Below are 20,336 nucleotides of genomic sequence, written 5' to 3' on the forward strand. Positions count from 1 at the left end.
ACTATTATTCATGTATTCCCGTACCTTGCTGTTTTGCCCAAGTGCTTAACCAAACACTTGTCCACAGAACACTCCATGTGGCATTCCTTAGGCCATCTGACCAGCCTGTCTGTATGTGTGTGTAATGTTTGGGCCTCCTCTTGACTATTTACCACCCCACCAATGTTCGTCTCCTTAGGTTCTTGAAGGTTGAGCGACTTATGAGGCTGGGGGGGAAAGGAATGAATGGTGTTACTGACTGAACGCTAACTGATGCACTGTCCTTGTTAATTTCAGCATCACCACCGCATGGCCTCCAGGAACAAGTCCGGAGCCCCCCTCCACACCTGAGGGGCATCACTTGCAACTTGCATCACATCATTTCAGCCAGCCAGGCACCAGCACAGCGACAAACACTTCGGTGGGAAATATAACGTCGGCTAGTGTCCTGGGCACAGTGGAGAGGGCACTTCACAATCGCTGGAGGAGATGGCAGGGACAGAGAGTGCTGATGGCACCAGCAGCCGGAGGACTGCAGGGGACCAGGCACATGCTGAATCCAGCAGTGATGATGTGCCTCTGGAGATGTCAGCAATGCAGCAGCTGCAGGACAAGCGGCAGGATGCGCGGGAGCATCTGGCAGGGTTGCATGAGGGTGTGCTTCACTTGGTCTCTGTGGTGGAGGAGTCCAGGCAGAGTGTCAGTGAAGGCATGAACCTCAGGACAGAGCTTCAGGCTTCCTCCATTGAGAGATTGGCGACTCTCATGGAGAGGGGCTTCAATTGGATTGAGAATCATCTGATTGGGTTACGCTCGGAACTGCAAGCCCTCACAGCGCTAATGGCCACAGGTGGTCATTCCCAATGTGGGAGATGTTCTGGGCACCAAGTGTCGGTGCTCGGTGCCCATCCATCTGCGGTGAGCAGGGAGGTCCAATGTGACCTCACATCGGCGCAGCAGCTGCCTGTCGTCTCTGCGAGCTCCTCTCAGGGCACTCCGGATGAGGGCAGCAGCTTCTCCGCCCCTCTGCCAGTGACTGTTGCATCCGTTGAGGCTGCGACAACTGGGGAGGCGCCAGTTCTGGAACTGGCCACTCTCTCCCAGGCGGGGCCAGCACATGCTGCATGGGCCAGAGGACGGCCGCCAAGGTCATTGAGGCCAACAGGACAGCAGAGTCAGCAGGCTGTCTCACAAGCCACTCCGAGCGATGGGGCGGCACCTAGACGTAGCACTCGCAAATGTAAGCATACGGCACGTTAGGCACTCCACGGGTTTGTCACTGGTGATTTTGTGTTGGCCTTAGATTAGGGAACAAATAGTTATGTACGTCTGGGCGACGTTTGTGTTTCATTTTGGACGGAATAAAGTCCACTTTCCTGACCATAGCTGAGGGTGTTTCCTTTGTGCTGCATTTTGCTTTTTCACAGACATATGATGAGTGTTTGAGTGGACATTGATGTTTCTGTACTAAGTCCTTAGTTGCAGCTGAACAGGTGGAAGATGTAGCACCTAAGTGCCACATGTGGAAGCGCCAGGCAATGCTGGTCCTGCAGATCCATGTGTGTGGAGCTAGCTGAAGGTTCGTTGGATTAAAGTGTCCCGGGTGTCCCTGCTTCCTTGGTGTAATAGCGGGTAGGTGTGCTGCCCCTCATCATCGCCCTGTACTTCCTCATCCTCTGAGGCACTGCTGGATTCATCATGTGCAGCCTCATCCAGTGCATCAAGGTCTTCATCATCAACTGCATCCCCCCTTTCCAGCGCAAGATTGTGCAGAGCGCAGCATGCTACCACTATCACAGAGACACAATCTGGGGGGTACTGGAGTGCGCCCCCTGAGTGGTCCAGGCAACGGAAGCGCATCTTGAGAAGGCCGATGGTTCTCTCCACCACAGCCCTTGTGGTGCCGTGGCTCCTATTGTGGCGCTGCTCAGCTTCTGTTCTTGGATGGCAGAAAGGCGTCATGAGCCACCTTCTGAGGGGATAGCCCTTGTCACCCAGCAGCCAGCCATCCAGCCGAGCGGGAGCACTGAAGAGCCCTGGCATCTGGGAGTGTCTGAGGATGTAGGCATTGTGGGAACTGCCTGGGTACCTTGCACAAACTTGCAGAATCTGCATCCTGTGATCACACACTATCTGCACGTTCATGGAGTGGAATCCCTTCCTGTTGATGAAGGCACTGGGCTCACCTGCTGGCACCTTGATGGCCACATGTGTACAGTCTATAGCACCCTGGACATGGGGGAAGCCAGCAAGGGCCGTGAAGCCTCTGGCTCGCTGTATCTGACTTGCCTGGTCACAGCGGAAGTGGATGAAGGTCATTGCACGTCTGAACAGAGCGTCTGTAACCTGCTTGACACAAGTGTGCACAGCTGATTGGGAGATACCGCAAAGATCACCCACCGAGCCCTGGAAGGAGCCAGATGCATAGAAGTGGAGGGCAACTATGAGCTTCAGAGCCGCTGGCCTGGGGTGTCCACCCACACAGTTAGGGGAGATCTCAGGGCCAATCATCTGACAGGTATAGTTGACTGTCTCCCTTGACAGACGGAGCCTCCTTCGGCACTGCACCTCAGTCATACTGAGGTAGCTGCTTCACCGCCTGGCAGCAGGATAGTGGCGTCTTCTGCGTCCCCTTCCACCTTGGACAACCTCTTGGCCCTGTGCCCCTTGTGCCTGCGCCTGGCTTCCCAAAGGTGGTTCCCCTGAAGACTGATTGTCCACTCCTGGCCTCCTCCTTATTCTATCCCTCCCTTCCTCCTCAGAGGAGCTGCCTCCAGTGGAGATGTCAGAACCCATACCCAGGCTAAATGGAGGCCACCGGAAAGCTGCAGGCCCGGTAAAGATTACTGTCTGCAGACTGGAGTGCTGAAGCTTCAAAGCACAGAGAAAGCTATTGGAAATCGATGTGAACTGCTAACAATCAAACAGGCAAGTTTAAAACACTCTCTGCATTAAATACTTCAGAAAAAACATGAACAACCCCTCTGAGCCCACATATCCCGCCGGTGGATGAGATTTGTTAAAAAATCAGTTACCCGCCTGCCCATTGGGCCCATGCGCCGAGGTGAAGATCGCACGGGCTCCTCAAAATCAGCATCAATTGCTGAGTTAAAGGCCTTAACAAGGCCTTTAATTAATGGCGGGCATGCGTCGAGCTTCATAGCGCGCCCGCCCACCTCAATATCGCAATGCCGTGCGCTGATGTCAGGACGCTCGCGCGACATTTTAAGCGCTGATGTGCAGTCTCCGCCACCCGTGCATCAGCCAGAAAATTCTGCCCTTTATTACCCTTCAAAATTTGTGCTGAACCCCTCAGTCTATGTACCTAAAGATAACTTGCCTTCTTGTTGTCATAGACTGAACTGTCTTATCTTATTCATGTTTTCTGCAAATACATTCAGTTAATGACCCAATGTAGCGTACAAAAGGATTGATTTGTATTTAGCTATGCCAGTTGCGCAGGTGCAGAAAAAGGGGATCGGAAAATTGGAAACAAACCCTAAGCATGTTTGGTTTCCAATTCATTGTGACTGGGCACATTTTGTGCATTACAGGATTTGAAAACTTCTTGTGCCAGGCGTTTACTGAGAGACAGCATGATAGAATTGGGTAGATTTTTGGAGATCTCCACTGCCATCAATTCTGTATTAGAATTCTGAGACGTACTAATTTTGGTGGTCAGAATGGCAGAGTGGCATGCAGTGGCACGTTCTGCACTGGAAATACATTGCACACCAACGTGGCAAAGGCTCTTTCATAGGCATCTAGGGCTTGCACCTGATACAGGTGTCAACCCTTTGCATATGCAAATAGTAGGCCTACTGCGTATTTCAGGCCAAATCTGCAAAATTGATTTTTGACCGATCACAGCATGCACTGTGCAGGCTGTGGTCAGCATTCTCAGGCATGTGTGAGCCATCCAGTGGTCCTTTAAGGTAGGTTGTAATCTTGTTACTTACCACATTAAATTTGTTGGCAGCTGCTGACCACTCTATTCTCCCATGGCTCGCCCTCAATCACCTGATGCCTGCTCAACTCCCCCCACTTTCAACCTCCCTATCCACTGATTTTCTTCCTCTCCCACATCCTGTATTCTGTTTATCACCTTGGCTAGGATCCAAGCTGGTTGAGCTCCCTACTTTCTGGAACTGATGACTGGCCTCTGGGGCAGCGATAATAAACATACGAGGCCAATGGATCAAATCCTCCTAGACCTACCACCCATCCCCATGGTGTTTGCAGTAGCAGGATAACATTTTGATTTAGGAGTGATCCAGTTTCTAGGCCTTTGATTTCAGTGGATAGAAAATTGCAGACAATGCACGGACCACATTCTGACATGTGCTGTTGGGGACAATATTCAAAATCTATCCGAATGAGTATTTTTTGTTAAGAGATGGTGAGTGAGTGATCTTCCTGTAAATAGGAGCTGAAGGTTACGGTCATTTGGTAACTGTGATGTTAATTCTAGGCTGCTCAATCATTGTTTGAGCTCATCATTGATCGAGCTCATATTTTCAAATGAAATAGGCTAACTGTCAAATCAATAACTAATTTGTGCTGACATGCTGTTTGAATTGATGGAGTAGTTAAATAAGCCAAATGAATTCCTGATTAAGTTATCAGGTAAAGTCTTCAGGTGTGAAATAAGTTTGTATTAGAGATCAGGAACTCACCAAGGCTCCTTCGACAGCACCTTCCAAACCCATGACCATTACCATCTAGAAGGACAAGGGCAGCAGATAGATGGGAACACCACCACCTAGAAATTCCTCTCCAAGTCACTCACCATCATGACATGGAAATATATCACCGTTCCTTCACTATCGCTGGGTCAAAATCCTGGAACTCCCTTCCTAACAGCACTGTACCCGCACCACATGGACTGCAGCTGTTCAAGAAGGCAGCTCACCCACCACCTTCTCAAAGGCGACTAGGGATGGGCAATAAATGCTGGCCCAGCCAGCCAAGCCCACATCCCATGAATGAATTAAAAAAAAGCTTTTTGGAGCTGTAAAGCTTGTTGAGAGTGAGTATTACATAAAATTTGCAGCTGGCCATTCAGCCACATTCACATATGCTGGTGTTTATGCTCCCCACATGTTGCACCCCATCTCGCTTCAACAAAAACTTGCATTTAGATAGCATCTTTTAATGTAGTAAGACATCCTGAGGTGCTTCACTGGAAAGTTGTCATACAAAAGTTGCCATCAAACCACATAAGGAGGTATTAAGATAGGCAACCAGACACTTTAAGTTTTAAGGTGTGTCTTAAAGAGGAAAGAAAGATAGAGAGGCAGAGTGCTTTAGGGAGGGAATTCCAGAGCTTAGGTCCTAGGCAGCTGAAGTCACAGTCATCAATAGTGGAACGATTAAAATCAGGGATGCTGACGAGACCAGAATTGGAACAGTGCAGATATCCTTGAGGGTTCTGGGGCTGGAATAATTTACAGAGATAGGGAGTGGCAAGACAATGGAGGGGTTTGAAAACAATGATGAAAATTTTAAAATCTTTTAACCCTATCAGCACAACTTATTCTTTTCTCCCTCATGTATTCATTATCTAGCTTCCACTTAAACACATCCCAGAGTATTGGAAGGCTAGAAATGTTGCACCCAATTTTGAGAAATAGGATATGGATAAGACAATAAATTCAGGCCATTTAGTGTTAACTGCAGTATGCGTGAGCATCCAGAGGCCCATCTTTCACTCCTTGTCCACCTGATTTTGGGTATAACTGAGATAAACGGGGACAGAAAGTGGGCCTGGGATCTGCTCTGTAGGAATCTTTTGCCAGAAGCAGTAGACACTGGAAGCAGCAGCTACATTCATGAATGAAGGAATAAAACACTTTGATGTCATTAATCATATTTTCACCATTATGCCTTCATTTGTATCTGTTGTACTCAATGCCAATTGTCATTTTCTGAGAGAGATCATTGAATTTAAAGATTTGAAGTGGCAGATAAGGAGAAACTTTCACTTTTGATGGGGTAGTTTAGATTAAAGTGGAGTAACTTTAAAATTAGCCATTTAAAAAATAAATCAGAAAGCACTTCTTAACACAAAGTGTATTATACATCTGGAACTATCTTTCCCTCAAAAAAAGCTATTGAATCTAGATTAAATGAAAATTTCAAAACTGAGATTGTTCAATTTCTGGTTGGCAAGGATATTAAGAGATATGGAATCAAGGCAACATGTTGATCAGAATTCATGTGGTGGCACATGATAATTTTCCACAGGGACAAATGTTAAAAAAAGGTAACTGGATGAGCAATGAAAAGATAGAATGAGCATTGCTGCAGGAATCAAATACAGCAGTAGAAAGTTCTCCCTTGTTGTAACAAGAGATAATCATCGCTGATGATTGCACAATGTTCAGCATCATTCGCGACTCCTCAGATACTGAAGCAGTCTATGTCCAAATCCAACAAGACCTGGACAATATCCAGGCTTGGGCTGACAAGTAGCAAGTAACATTCGCGCCACACAAGTGTCAGGCAATGACCATCTCCAACAAGAGAGAATCCAACCATCACCCCTTGATGTTCAATGGCATTACCATCATGGAATCCCCCAACATCAATGTCCTGGGAGTTACCATTGAACAGAAACTGAACTGGACTAGCCATATAAATACTGTGGCTACAAGGGAAGGTCAGAGGCTATGAATCCTGCAACAAGTAACTCACTTCCTGACTCCTCAAAGCCTGTCCACCATCTACAAGGCACAAGTCAGGAGTGTGATGGAATACTCTCCACTTGCCTGGACGAGTGCAGGTCCCACAACACTCTAGAAGTTTGACATCGTCCAGGACAAAGCAGCCCGCTTGATTGGCACCACATCAACAATCATTCACTCCCTCCACCAGTGACGCACAGTAGCAGCAGTGTGTACCATCTATAAGATGCACTGCAGGAATTCACCAAGGCTCCTTCGATAGTACCTTCCAAACCCACGACCACCACCATCTAGAAGGACAAGGGCAGCAGATAGATAGGAACATGACCACCTAGAAGTTTCCCTCCAAGCCACTCACCATCCTGACTTGGAAATATATCGCCATTCCTTCACTGTCGCTGGGTCAAAATCCTGGAACTCCCTAACAGCATTGTGGGTGTACCTACACCACATGGATTGCAGTGGTTCAAGAAGGCAGCTCACCACCACTTTCTCAAGGGCAACTAGGGATGGGCAATAAATGCTGGCCCAGCCAGCGAAGCCCACATCCTGTGATTGAATGAAAAAAAAGAGGGCTAACAAAGCAGAATAGAGGTTCTTTAATTATGTTAATAATTAATTGAACAAAAATAATTAAAGTGCTACATTGTTATTTCCTTGAAATATTCACTACAGAAAATAATAATGACATGCCTCTCATCATGGGGTGATCTATAATTAACTTGCTGTCACTTGAGTAAATGTCTGAGGTGGTGTTCAAGCTCAAAACCAATAAACGTCCAGGGAGAGATGCTCAATGGTGCTCATTGAGGCTTGGTAGAAGATCTATAAAGTGCTGTCAATACATCACCAGGGAGTCAGTGGGGCCAATGATGAGGTCTTGATGCAGCAGAGTGCTGGTACTGCTGCTCATTGAATGCTCTGATTCCTGTGTCCAAATTCCAATTTTTTTCTGGGTGCTCCAGGAACATGAGTTTTCATTTTTGAGAGTCTTCATTTTAAAATTGAGTTTGTACATGTTTCAAATTCTCTTTGAAGCCATGTCATGTAAGTGTGGAGACAAAGGAAAGTTAATTTGTTAATGAGGCAGGTATTAAAAGCCCCCTATTTGCGATCATCAGGGTTTACAAGGTGGTAAAGTTACTGACCCCGTATTCAAATTGTAATGGCTGTTAATGCTGCATTTCGCATCAAAATCAACCTCCGTGAGTCTGACCTTCCTCCATCTTGAGAGCAAGACTCTGATATCTTGGTACCTTTAGATGGCATGCCTAAGGTGATGGGGGAAGTAGTATTTGGTCAAAAGCAAGATGCTGGAAACCTGAAATAAAAACAAAAAATGCTGAGTATGTGGAGAGAGGAACAGGGTTGATGACCTTTCATCATATTATTTGAGCACTTGGTTAGCTATAGACTTTCCAACTCTGGTTGGATGAATTCCTGAAGGTTACATCACCTGACCTGTCACCTCCAACAGCCACGCTCTCACATTGGTCGCCCAATATGTCCATCATTAAAGTGCATCACCTGCGCATACTAATCGTAAAGTGAACAGACCCTGTCGCCTGATTGGATGATCCTTAACTGTTAGTCAAACAGCCTTTACCTCTGTCTCCAGTATTTTCCTAACTAATAAACAGTGCTTTTCACAGAAAATAAAAAATAAAACACAATTTATTAAATATCATCTTAATTTTTCTCCAGGCATGCTCTCAGCAGTGTCCTGGAGATTGCAGTTCAGTGCTTTTGGACTCCAGGACAATCCTGGAGAATTGGCAACCCTCCAACATGGTTACCTATGGGCAATGTTTGGGTGGAATATTTTGGGCATATGGGGCAATGTGGGGGTGTTTTTCCATTCCATTTTGGCAAGTCAGTTGCCAATAACTCGGTAATCTAGGTGGTGGAGGGGAGGGGATGATGGGGATTGAGGGCTGGGGTGGCAGTAATTGTTGCCTACTCCTGAAGAGCTCCTTAATCTGGAGGCCAATCCAAAAAAAGTTCCAAAATAATAAAATCCTGTCTTTCTGAATCCGAACCGCTTCGCTGCTCTCAACCCCTGTGACTGGGCTCATGTTGCTCCTCTGGGAGCTCGTATGCCTCAGCCCATTGGACATATCAGCCTCCAAACACATGCTGGGTCCCATTCTGGCTGGGGAAGTGGGAATTTTCTGCATTGTGAACCCATCCCTCCCACCATTACTTCATATTAGAAACCCTGACTCTTACAAGGGCAAGTGAAAAACCCTTGTTTACTTCAGAACCCGTCCTATCTGAGTTCCAGCAGACAAAGGGAGTCCAATGCAACAGCTGACTAAATTCAGCCTACATGGAGTATATTTCACTGTTGCGGTGGAGGGGTTGTCATTCCAGCCAAGATTGATGCTGTCTGCAACTGAAGTCTGCCGATGTCACACCATACCCAGCAGAGGTTGCTGGATGGGAATCAAAGAACCATAGAACCATAGAAAAGTTACGGCACAGAAGGAGGCCATTTGGCCCATCTTGTCCATGCCAGCCCGAGGACACCCAGATGCCCTTTCCAGTCCCACCTTCCTGCACCCGGCCCATAGCCCTGCAGCTTATAGCACTTAAAGTGCAGATCCAGGTACTTTTTAAAAGAGTTTAGAGTTTCTTCCTCTACCACCAACTTGGGCAGTGAATTCCAGACACCCATTACCCTCTGCATAAAAAAGTTCTTCCTCATGTCCCCCCTACACCTTCTGCCACTTATCTTGAATCTATGTCCCCTGGTTCTAGAATTCTCCACCAAGGGAAACAATTTTATCCTGTCCACTCTATCTATTCCCCTCATAATTTTGTACACCTCAATCAGGTTACCTCTCAGTCTTCTTTGTTCTAAGGAAAATAACCCCAACCTATCCAATCTTTCCTTGTAGCTACACTTTTCTAACCCTGGCAACATTCTTGTATACCTCTCTGCAATCTCTCCAGAGCTATTACGTCCTTCCTGTAATGTGGTGACCAGAACTGCACACAATACTCCAGTTGTGGCCTCACCAGTGTTTTATACAATTCCAACATTATATCCTCACTTTTATATTCTATACCTCTGCCAATGAAGGAGAGTATTCCATATGCCTTCTTTACAACCTTGTCTACTTGAACTGCTGCCTTCAAGGACCTGTGTACTTGTACGCCAAGATCTCTCACTTCATCTACCCCTCTTAGTATATTCCCATTTATTGTGTAATCCCTGTAACTGTTTGACCTTCCTGAATGTATGACCTTACACTTCTCTATGTTAAAATCCATCTGCCACTTTATCGACTACTCCACCAACCCGTCTATATCGTTTTGGAGATTATGGCTATCCTCTACACTATCCACTACTCAGCCAATCTTTGTGTCATCTGCAAATTTCCCTATCGTGCCCCCCACATTCATGTCCAAATCTTTAATATATAACACAAACAGCAAGGGTCCCAACACCGAGCCCTGTGGAACACCACTTGAGACAACTTTCCATTCGCAAGGGCATCCATCGACCATTACCCTTTGTTTCCTGTTACAAAGCCAACCTTTTATCCAGTTTGCCACATTACCCTGAATCCCATGGGCTTTTACTTTCCTGACCAATCTTGTCAAATGCCTTGCTAAAAATCCATGTACACAACATCCACTGCACTACCTTCATCAACCCTTCTTGTCACTTCCTCAAAGAATTCAATCAAATATGTGAGGCAACACCTTCCCTTAACAAATCCATGCTGACCATCCCTGACTATCCATGCCTTTCCACATGACAGTTAATCCTATCTCTCAGGATTGATTCTATTAATTTGCTCACCACCGATGTAAGACTAACTGGCCTATAATTGTTTGGCATTTCCTTTGATCCCTTTTTAAACAATGGAACTACGTTAGCATTTCTCCAGTCCTCCAGTACCTCCCCTGTATCCAGTGAAGATTGGAAAATCATCCTCAGAGCATCTGCTATCTCCTCCCTGACTTCCTTCAGCAGCCTCGGAAGCAATCCATCTGGCCCTGGCAACTTATCAACTTTCAAGGATTTCAACCCTTCGAGTGCTTCCTCTCTCTTTATGATTATCCCATCCAATATCTCGCAGTGTTCCTCCTGGACTACTATATCTATATCCTCCCTTTCCTTTGTAAACACGGAGACAAAATATTCATTCAAAACCCTTCCCACAGCCTCTGCATCTACACACAAGTTTCCATCTTCATCTCTGAGAGGTCCCACTTTTTCCTTAACTAACCTTTTAGCATTAATGTATTGGTAAAACGTCTTTGGGTTATCTTTAACTTTACTTGTTAATCTTTTTTCATGCCCTCTCTTTGATTTTCTTATTTCCTTTTTTACTTCATCCCTGCACTTCCTATATTCGTCTAGGCTATCTGCAGAGCTTAGTTCTTTGTGCCTATCGTACGCTTTATTTTTCTGTTTGATCTTCCCCTGTATTCCTCTAGACAACCAGGGGGGTCTAGATTTGGCAGTACCACTCTTATTTTTGTAGGGGACATGTCTACTTTGTACAATTAGGATCTCACTTTTTAGTGCTTCTCACTAGTTTTCCACTGTTTTATCCTCCAGTAGTGCTGTCCAATCCACCTCAGCCAAGTCCCTTCTCATTTCTGCAAAATTTGCCTTCCCCCAGTTCAAGACTTTTACTCCTGCCTTATCTCTGTCCTTTTCTGTGGTAATGCTAAATCTAACTGAATTGTGATCACTGTCCCCGATATGGTAGCCAACTGTAACTTCACCCTCTTGCCCTTCTTCGTTCCCCAAGACTAGGTCTAGAATTGCATCTCCTCTTGTTGGGTTTGTCACTAATTGGTTGAAAACATTTTCCTGGACACACTGCATGAATTTTTCTCCCTCAGTGCCCCTTATATTGTTTGAATCCCAGCTGATATTAGGATAGTTGAACTTTCCTACTATTATTACCCTCTTGTTCTTACAAGCAGAAATTTGCCTAGATATTTGTTCTTCTATCTCCCTTTCACTATTTGGGGGTCTGTAGTATACTCCCAGTAATGTGACTGCCCCTTTTTTATTTCTAAGCTCAATCCATAAAGCCTCATTTGTTGACCCATTTAGTATATCATCCCTTCTCAAAACTGGAACTGATTCTTTAGCTATTAGTGCTACCCCCCTCCTTTTTTATCTCCTACTCTATCGTGTCTGAAGACTCTGTAACTAGGGATATTAAGCTGCCAGCTTTGTCCCTCCTTTAGCCAGATCTCCGTTATAGCAATGACATCCTGCTGCCATGTGTCTACCTGTGCCCTTAACTCATTTACCTTGTTTGTAATACTCCTTGCATTGAAGTATAAACAGTTTAACCCCGTCAATTTCCCTTGCTGGACACTTTTTAAACTTTGCTTCTCCTGTAACTCCATGTCGATCACAACGTCCCTAGCTAATGTTCTACCTCCATTTTTCTGATCTGAATCTGACCTATCTGATCCTACTCCTGGGATCCCATCCCCCTGCCACACTAGTTTAAATACTCCCCAACAGAACTAGCAAAAGCCCCCGCAAGGACACTGGTCCTAGCTCTGCCTGGGTGCAGCCCGTCCGGTTTGTACAGGTCCCACCTTCCCCAGAACCAGTCCCAGTGCCTCAAGAATCTGAATCCCTCCCAGCTACACCATCTCTCCAGCCACGTGTTCATTTGGTCTATCCTCTCATTCCTGCTCTCGCTAGCACGTAGAACTGGGAGTAATCCTGAGATTACTACATTTGAGGTCCTGCATTTTAATTTATCTCCTAACCTCCTGTACTGAGCTTGCAGCTGACTTCTCCCAGAATGCTTTTTTTTTTGTTGCAAAAATATACTTTATTCATAAAATATCTTCAACCACATTCCAAACCATTTCAAAGTCACCATTACAAAAGTACAATCAGGTTCAACTTTTACAACATGTATCACAAGGTGCATCAGTACAAACAATGAATATTACAATAATTTGCAGACATTCATTTTGAGCTGTACAGCCCGAGGGGCTCTACACAGTTCCCAGTCCCTCGGTGCACTGTGGTAGAAAGGTCTTAGGCAGCGACCCTTCCCCATTGCGCCTTTGTGGCGGCTGCCCCAAGCTTTAGTGCATCCCTCAGCACGTAGTCCTGGATTTTGGAATGTGCCAGTCTGCAACACTCGGTCAGGGACAACTCTTTGCACTGGAAAACCAACAAGTTTCGGGCAGACCAAAGAGCGTCTTTCACCGAGTTGATGATTCTCCAGCTGCCCCAGAATTTTTTTTTTTTTTTTATTGTAAAAATATACTTTATTCATAAAAAATCTTCAATCACATTCAAAACCATTTCAAAAACAACATTACAAGGGTACAATCCAGGTTAAACTTTTACAAAATGTATCACCAGGTGCATCAGTACAAACAATATTACAATCATTTACAGCCTTTCATTTTGATCTGTACAGCCCGAGGGGCTCTAAACAGTTCCCAGTCTCTCGGTGCGCTGTGGTAGAAAGGTCTTAGACAGCGACCCTTCCCCATTGCGCCTTTGCGGCAGCTGCCCCAAGCTTTAGTGCGTCCCTCAGCACGTAGTCCTGGACTTTGGATTGTGCCAGTCCGCAACAATCGGTCGGGGACAACTCTTTGTGCTGGAAGACCAACAAGTTTCGGGCAGACCAAAGCGCGTCTTTCACCGAGTTGATGATCCTCCAGCTGCAGTCGATGTTTGTCTCGGTGTGTGTCCCTGGGAACAGCCCGTAGAGCACAGAGTCCTGTGTCACAGAACTGCTCGGGATGAACCTCGACAGCAACCACTGCATCTCTCTCCAGACTTTCTTTGCAAAGGCACAATCCACAAGGAGGTGAACAACGGTCTCTTCCCCACCACAGCCACCTCGAGGGCAACGTGCAGAGGGGGTGAGACTCCTGGCGTGTAGGAAGGATCTGACGGGGAGGGCCTTTCTCACCACCAGCCAAGCTACGTCTTGGTGCTTGTTGGAAAGTTCTGGCGATGAGGCATTCTGCCAAATGACTTTGACAGTCTGCTCGGGGAACCATCCCACAGGGTCCACCCTCTCCTTTTCCCTCAGGGCCTCTAGGACGTTACGTGCTGACCACTGCCTGATGGACTTGTGGTCAAAGGTGTTTTTCTGCATAAATTTTTCCACCAGGGACAGGTGGTACGGCACGGTCCAACTACTTGGAGCGTTCCGCGGCAGCGTGGCCAGACCCATCCTTCGCAACACCGGGGACAGGTAGAACCTCAGCACGTAGTGACACTTGGTGTTTGCGTACTGAGGGTCTACGCACCGCTTGATGCAGCCACACACAAAGGTGGCCATCAGTATGAGGGCGATGTTGGGCACGTTTTTTCCCCCTTTATCTAGAGGCTTGTACATCGCGTCCCTGCAGACACGATCCATTTTCGACCTCCAGATAAAGCGGAAGATGGCTCGAGTGATCGCCATCGCGCAGGAGTGTGGAATGGGCCAGACCTGCGCCACGTACAGCAACAGCGAGAGTACCTCACACCTGATGACCAGGTTCTTACCCGCAATGGAGAGGGAGCGTCGCTCCCACATGCCCAGTTTCCTTTTCACCATAGCCACTCGCTCCTTCCAGTTTCTAACGCATGCCCCGGTCCCTCCAAACCATATCCCCAGCACCTTCAGGCCGTCAGCCCTGACAGTGAAGGGGACAAAGGATCGGTCAGCCCAGTTCCCAAAGAACATGGCCTCGCTCTTCCCACGATTTACCTTGGCTCCCGAGGCCAGTTCGAACTGGTCGCAGACGTGCATCAGTCTGCGCACCGACAGCGGATCCGAGCAGAAGACGGCGACGTCGTCCATGTACAGGGAGGCTTTTACCTGAGTGCCTCCACTGCCTGGGATCGTCACTCCTCTTATGCCCGGATCCTTCCTGATGGACTCGGCAAAGGGTTCTATGCAGCACACGAAAAGGACAGGCGAGAGAGGACAGCCCTGCCTGACTCCAGATTTAATCGGAAAGCTATCTGTTTCCCACCCATTGATTGAGACTGCGCTACTGATGTTAGTGTAGAGCAGTTGGATCCAATTTCGAATTCCCTCCCCAAAGCCCATTTTGGAGAGCACATCCCCCATGTAGGTGTGCGATATTCTGTCAAAGGCCTTCTCCTGATCCAAGCTGATGAGGCAGGTATCCACACCCCTGTCCTGTACATAGGCAATCGTATCCCTGAGCAGCGCCAGGCTGTCAGAGATCTTCCTGCCTGGCACAGAGCAGGTCTGGTCAGGGTGAATCACCAATTCCAGAGCGGATTTGACCCGGTTGGCGATGACCTTGGACAGAATCTTATAGTCCATATTCAACAGTGAAATGGGTCGCCAATTTCTAATTTCCTCCCTTTCCCCCTTGTGCTTGTAGATGAGGGTGATGATGCCTTTCCTCATGGATTCTGACATGCTGCCGGCCAGGAGCATACTCTCGTACACTTCTAGCAGGTCTGGGCCGATCAAGTCCCACAGAGCCGAATACAACTCCGCCGGCAGGCCGTCGCTTCCGGGGGTTTTACTCTTCTCGAAGGACTCGAGGGCCTTAGTCAGTTCGTCAGGAGTTAGCGGTTTGTCTAGGCTCTCCCGCGTACTGTGGTCTAGGACCTCGGTGATAGAGGACAGGAAGGACTGGGAGGCCGTGCTGTCTGTGGGCTTCACGTCATACAGTCCGGCATAAAAGGATTTGCTGATCCTCAGAATGTCGGACCGTGATGACTTTACTGAGCCGTCTTCTTCCTTCAGGCTGCTGATCACAGAGCGCTCTCTGTGTACCTTTTGGAAGAAGAAACGTGAGCACGTCTCATCCTGCTCCACGGAGCGGACTCTGGAACGGAAGATGATCTTGGAGGCCTCCGAGGCAAAGTGCGAGGCTTGCTGGCCCTTCACCTCTTGGAGCTCCTCCTTGACATCGACCCCCATCGACCGCAGCCGGAGCAGATTCTGCATCTTTTCCTGGAGTCGGGACATTTCCCTCTGTTCCTTTCTAGCTTTCTGGGTGCCTTTGAGGATGAAAAACCTCTTGATGCTTCCCTTGATCACTTCCCACCAGTGTGTCAGGGACTCAAAGAGGGGTTTCACGGTTCTCCAACCTTTGTAATCCCTCTTGAGCTCCTCAATGTTCTCTGGGGTCAGCAGTTGCACATTTAGCTTCCATGCCCCCCTGCCCACCCTCAGGTCTTCCTCCAAGTGGCAGTCCGCCAGTAGGAGGCAGTGGTCAGAGAAGAACACCGGCTTGACCTCGGTGGATCTGACTGTGAATGCACGGGACACAAACAGGAAGTCTATCCTGGAACGAATGGACCCGTCTGGCCGCGACCAGGTGTATCTACGCTGCGCTCCGTCTGCAGGGTTGCTGAAGACGTCGTGCAGCTTGGCATCCTTAACTGTTTCCATCAGGGATCTGGACGTAGCGTCCAATCTGCTTCCGGCCCTGCCGGATCGTCCAGCCGCATCGATGATGCAGTTGAAGTCCCCGCCCAGAATGACCGGCCTGGAGGTCGCCAGCAGCAGTGGGAGCTGCTGAAAAACCTCCAGCCGCTCAGCCCCTTGTGCCGGGCCGTACACGTTAATTAACCGGAGTGGAGCGTTCTTGTACATTACGTCTGCTACCAGGAGTCGCCCGCCCACCACCTCCTTGACCTCGGAGACGGTGAAGTTGCCTCCCCGCAGCAGAATACCCAGGCCGGAGGAACGAGAGTCGTTTCCGCCCGACCAGATCGATGGCCCGTGGGACCACCATCGTGACCATTGCCTGTAGGAGCTGAGGTGCGGTATCGCACACTCCTGCAGAAACAACAGGTCAGCTTTGACCTTGGCTAGGTAGTCCAAGGTCGCAACACATCGCGTAGTAGATTTAATGCTACGCACATTTATGGATACAATCTTTAAACCCATATTAAAGCATTTATTCTCCTACCAAACCCACTGCCCACTGTCTCTGAGAGTCCCAGACCTTTAGTCTGCTCCTTCATACCAGCTGCCCCAGAATGCTTCTCAGTCACTTCTCACTACTGCCCTCTGTTGGATGTTCTTCCTCCTGTTGAGGGCAAGGGTCCTTCTCCTCAATCCCCTTCTGAGTTGCAGTGACTGCGCTGACTTCTCCCAGAATGCTTCTCAGTCACTTCTCACTACCGCCCTCTGTTGAATCACAGTAGGAACTTGGCTGATTTTTCTCCTCCCTTGTCCAGGTCAATTGCAGTGCTTCCACTGAGAACAGTGAGGCCAGGAAATAAAGCCAAAGATTTCTGTGTGTGCTGCCTAAGGCCTACTCTCTTCATTTGGATTTCTTGATAAAGATGGAATAAGCTGGTCTGTTGCATTTTTCAAAGTCTATTTTTTGTCATGACTGACAGTAATTTTGTCTAATGAAGTCATAAATTATTGTAATGAGGACCTCTTGGGAAAATATCCCATCTGCGTGATAACAAAATCATAAAGCCATCTATTAAGAGACAGTTTATAATTTTGCTATGTATAAATGAGCAGAGGAAACTTTCCCCATTCTATTTGATCACCAGTTCCATAAGGAGACCAAGGGGCTAATTTTAATATAACTCATCCAGTGAAAAGCTGCTCCTCTGCAAAGCAAAAATGATCTGGTCATTTTGGCATGTGCTGCCAAGTTTCCCACATTGTAACAATGACTACACTTCCAAAATACTTCATTGGCTGTAAAGCCCCTTGAGGTCAAGAATGGCACTATATATATGCTCTTCCTTTACTAGATTTGAACTGTTATTCTTTCTTTCATCTATATTACCAGAAATAAGAGAAGCCTTTCGAGTTTTGGATCGTGATGGCAACGGTTTCATTTCAAAGCAAGAGTTGGGCATGGCAATGAGGTCCCTGGGTTATATGCCCAGTGAGGTGGAACTTGCAATCATCATGCAGCGATTGGATATGGATGGTAAGAGCGCATTTATAATGTTGTGGTAATGCAGTATGTTTGTGCAGTGTGATTAATGTAGCTGATAATGGCTCTTAAATACTTATTTAAAAACTATCTAATTGTACCTTATTAAAATACTAAATACCAAATGACTGAATAATAATATAGTGGATAGCTATGCTTGTTAGAGGATTATATCTTTTACATTGGAGGGAATGCAGTGTAGATATATTAGGTTGATACTTGGACTCAATAGGTTAGATTACAAGAGGAGATTACACAAACTGGGCTGTGTTTCAAGATATCAAAGTATGCTGATAGGGTAAATAGAGAGAAACTATTAGTGCTGGTTGGGGGAGGTGGGGTGGCACCCGAGAATAGAATGTTGGGAGTCCCCAGAGGTAATGTTGCAGAGTGGGAAGATAAACCATTGCTTGAGATTCCCTGGCTTCAAAGGATAGGTAAGAGTGGAACCAGGTGAAAGCTGTCTCACTGAACTGGCCAATGGAGTGGGATGGTATGATCAACTGTGCCAGAGGACAAGGGGGAATACTATGCCACGATCACAGTCACAGAGGGTATAATTTGTGACTTTGATAAGTTGCTATTTCAGTGCTATTATTGGGTGGAAACCTGATTGGAGAGGTTCAAACGTGGAGTTGTGGGAAAGCTGGGTATGGATGCAGATGGAATAGTACATGCAAGGACTTTGGAGAGGAAAGGAAGGGAGACAAAAGGCTGGTGATGGAGATGGGATTTAAGTTTACAAGGACAGAAGGGATGGCAGTGGACTTTATGGGTAGGGTGATGGCAGTGGTTTTGATAGGGAGAGGAAACCATTTGTTTAACTGTAACTAATATGGGTACCAGAAAGAGACGTTAAGTGGTCAACAGTTCAGTGGGAATGGGGGTCAAGTGTGCCAGAGGTGGGTTTCATAGACAAGATGAGATCAGAGGGAAAATGAAGGGAGATAGGAAAAAAACTGAAAAAAAATGTGGTTTCAGGGCTAGGGCTGAAATAAACATTAAGAGAGTTTTGACAAAGGGCAAGGCAGGTGTAACAAAGGCAGCTGAATGGAAGGTGTCAGTCTTGGTGACAGGCAGAAGTCCCATGGGAATGTTACTCTGGTTGTATTGCCAAGGTCGAGACACACAGAGATTTGGCCTTACTTTGGGTCCTTGATTGATCCTTCATCCTCCCCATTCAAGGACAGTGGCGTAGAAGATGGCAAGGCTGGGATTGACACAGACATCTTTTCAAAGGGGCCAATGTGATCTCTTTTTTTCTTTCCAAAGGAGGGAACTGCCACACCTTACCTGGTTCCAGCAACCAACACTGCAGTTTGCAGCTAGAGACAGCCTTTGGTGGGTGGGATAATGTACCAGATAGTGTAATTGACTGCCACTCACATCAAAGGAGAGAATCACCCTCTGGACCTGGACAGTCTGCCAGGGTCAGTCATGGAGATTCCCAGCTCAAAGCATCCTGACACGTCATGCAGTGAAGCAAATTTCACAAATTTTCAGCATCTGTTGCCTTAGGACAGCATACATGGTAGAAACTTCCTTTTTATTCGCTATCTTAACTTACTAATAGCTCCAGCATTGCTACTAGCACTGAAGAAAGTTCTGTTTGGAATCTTCTCCAATGTATTGGAACACAGATCTTCCCTCATGAGATGCCAGAGTCCTGCCAGCTGCTTTCCCTAGAGCTGGCCCCCAGCTCTACTGGAAGTATGGCATTACCAGTGTGAGTCACCATGGCATTCAACTTCCATAACTTTGAGGCAGAAGCAGCAGAAATGCAAAGCTAGCTGATTGGTGATGGATGCATTGTTTGCACAAACAGCACAGCTTGTCGCCTTCCTATTGGACCTAGTACATTAACAAGAGAGGGTGATTAACTTGCACCAGTTTCCCCAGATGTCAGGTGCAATTGGCCATATCCACATCAATAGCCATTATTTCAGACTTTTTTGAACTGGAAAAGGTTTCATTCATTCAATGTTAAGCTGGTGCATGCTCCTATCTACTTCATCTAACATGCCAATGCCTACTACCCAGACAGCTGGCTTGATGCTTTAACTATGTGCTAGTTAAACCTATCCGTATTGTTTGCAGGTAAAAGGAACTAACTGGTTGGCTGATGAGAGATCAGGGCCAGAATTTCAAGTTCCACAGGCGGGCACAGGCCTGAACCGTCCAGCTGCGAAATAGCGCGAGATGATGTCGGGCAAGTGTCCTGATGTCATCGCGCACTTGCGTGATATCTCGCTCGGCGGCTACGCGTGGCAATTGGAAGCGTGCCCGCCGACAATTAAGCTGGCAATTAAGCCCATTAAAGAGGCACTTGAAAAGCAATTTTTTGTGGCCCGTCCAGTTTTACGGTTGGCGGATGGGCCAATTGACCAGGCGGCCTTCACATCTTTGCTCAAACCTCGCTCGAGGGTGGGATGAAATCTCCTTGGGGAAATAAAATAAAAAGAGATATCTGGGTATTGGTTTTATGCTTTCAGGTGCTTGACTGTGCTGCATGGACATATTTTGCAGCATTTTTGTTGCTTCGTTTATTCTGTGGAGGTCTGCAGCTCCTGGAGTCAGCTGTCTGCTTTCAGGGAGCTCAGTGGAAGCGCTCACAAGCACCCGGGGTGAAGTCGGTCCCCACCCTCTTCTTGCCCCCAATGGCAGTGCTGAGTCTTTCTCAGTATGCGATTCACACTGGCTGGCTGTTAATTGGCCAGCTAGTGTGAAATCGTGGTCAGGAGCCCATTTCCCGTCTGTTCCCAG

At 47.1% G+C, this 20,336-nt stretch overlaps 1 protein-coding gene across 1 annotated transcript in view; it reads left to right on the forward strand.

Moving 5' to 3' along the window:
• Nucleotides 1–20,336, forward strand: part of LOC144684599 (calcium-binding protein 8) — a 387,172-nt gene that overhangs the window by 39,020 nt on the left and 327,816 nt on the right. The window contains exon 3 of the mRNA XM_078548593.1: nt 17,424–17,567. Within this exon, the coding sequence (XP_078404719.1) occupies nt 17,424–17,567 (144 nt within the window). The remainder of the gene's footprint in view (nt 1–17,423; nt 17,568–20,336) is intronic.

The sequence above is a fragment of the Cetorhinus maximus genome, chromosome 9 (genome assembly GCF_964194155.1).
Source record: "Cetorhinus maximus chromosome 9, sCetMax3.hap1.1, whole genome shotgun sequence".
Lineage (NCBI taxonomy): Eukaryota > Metazoa > Chordata > Chondrichthyes > Lamniformes > Cetorhinidae > Cetorhinus > Cetorhinus maximus.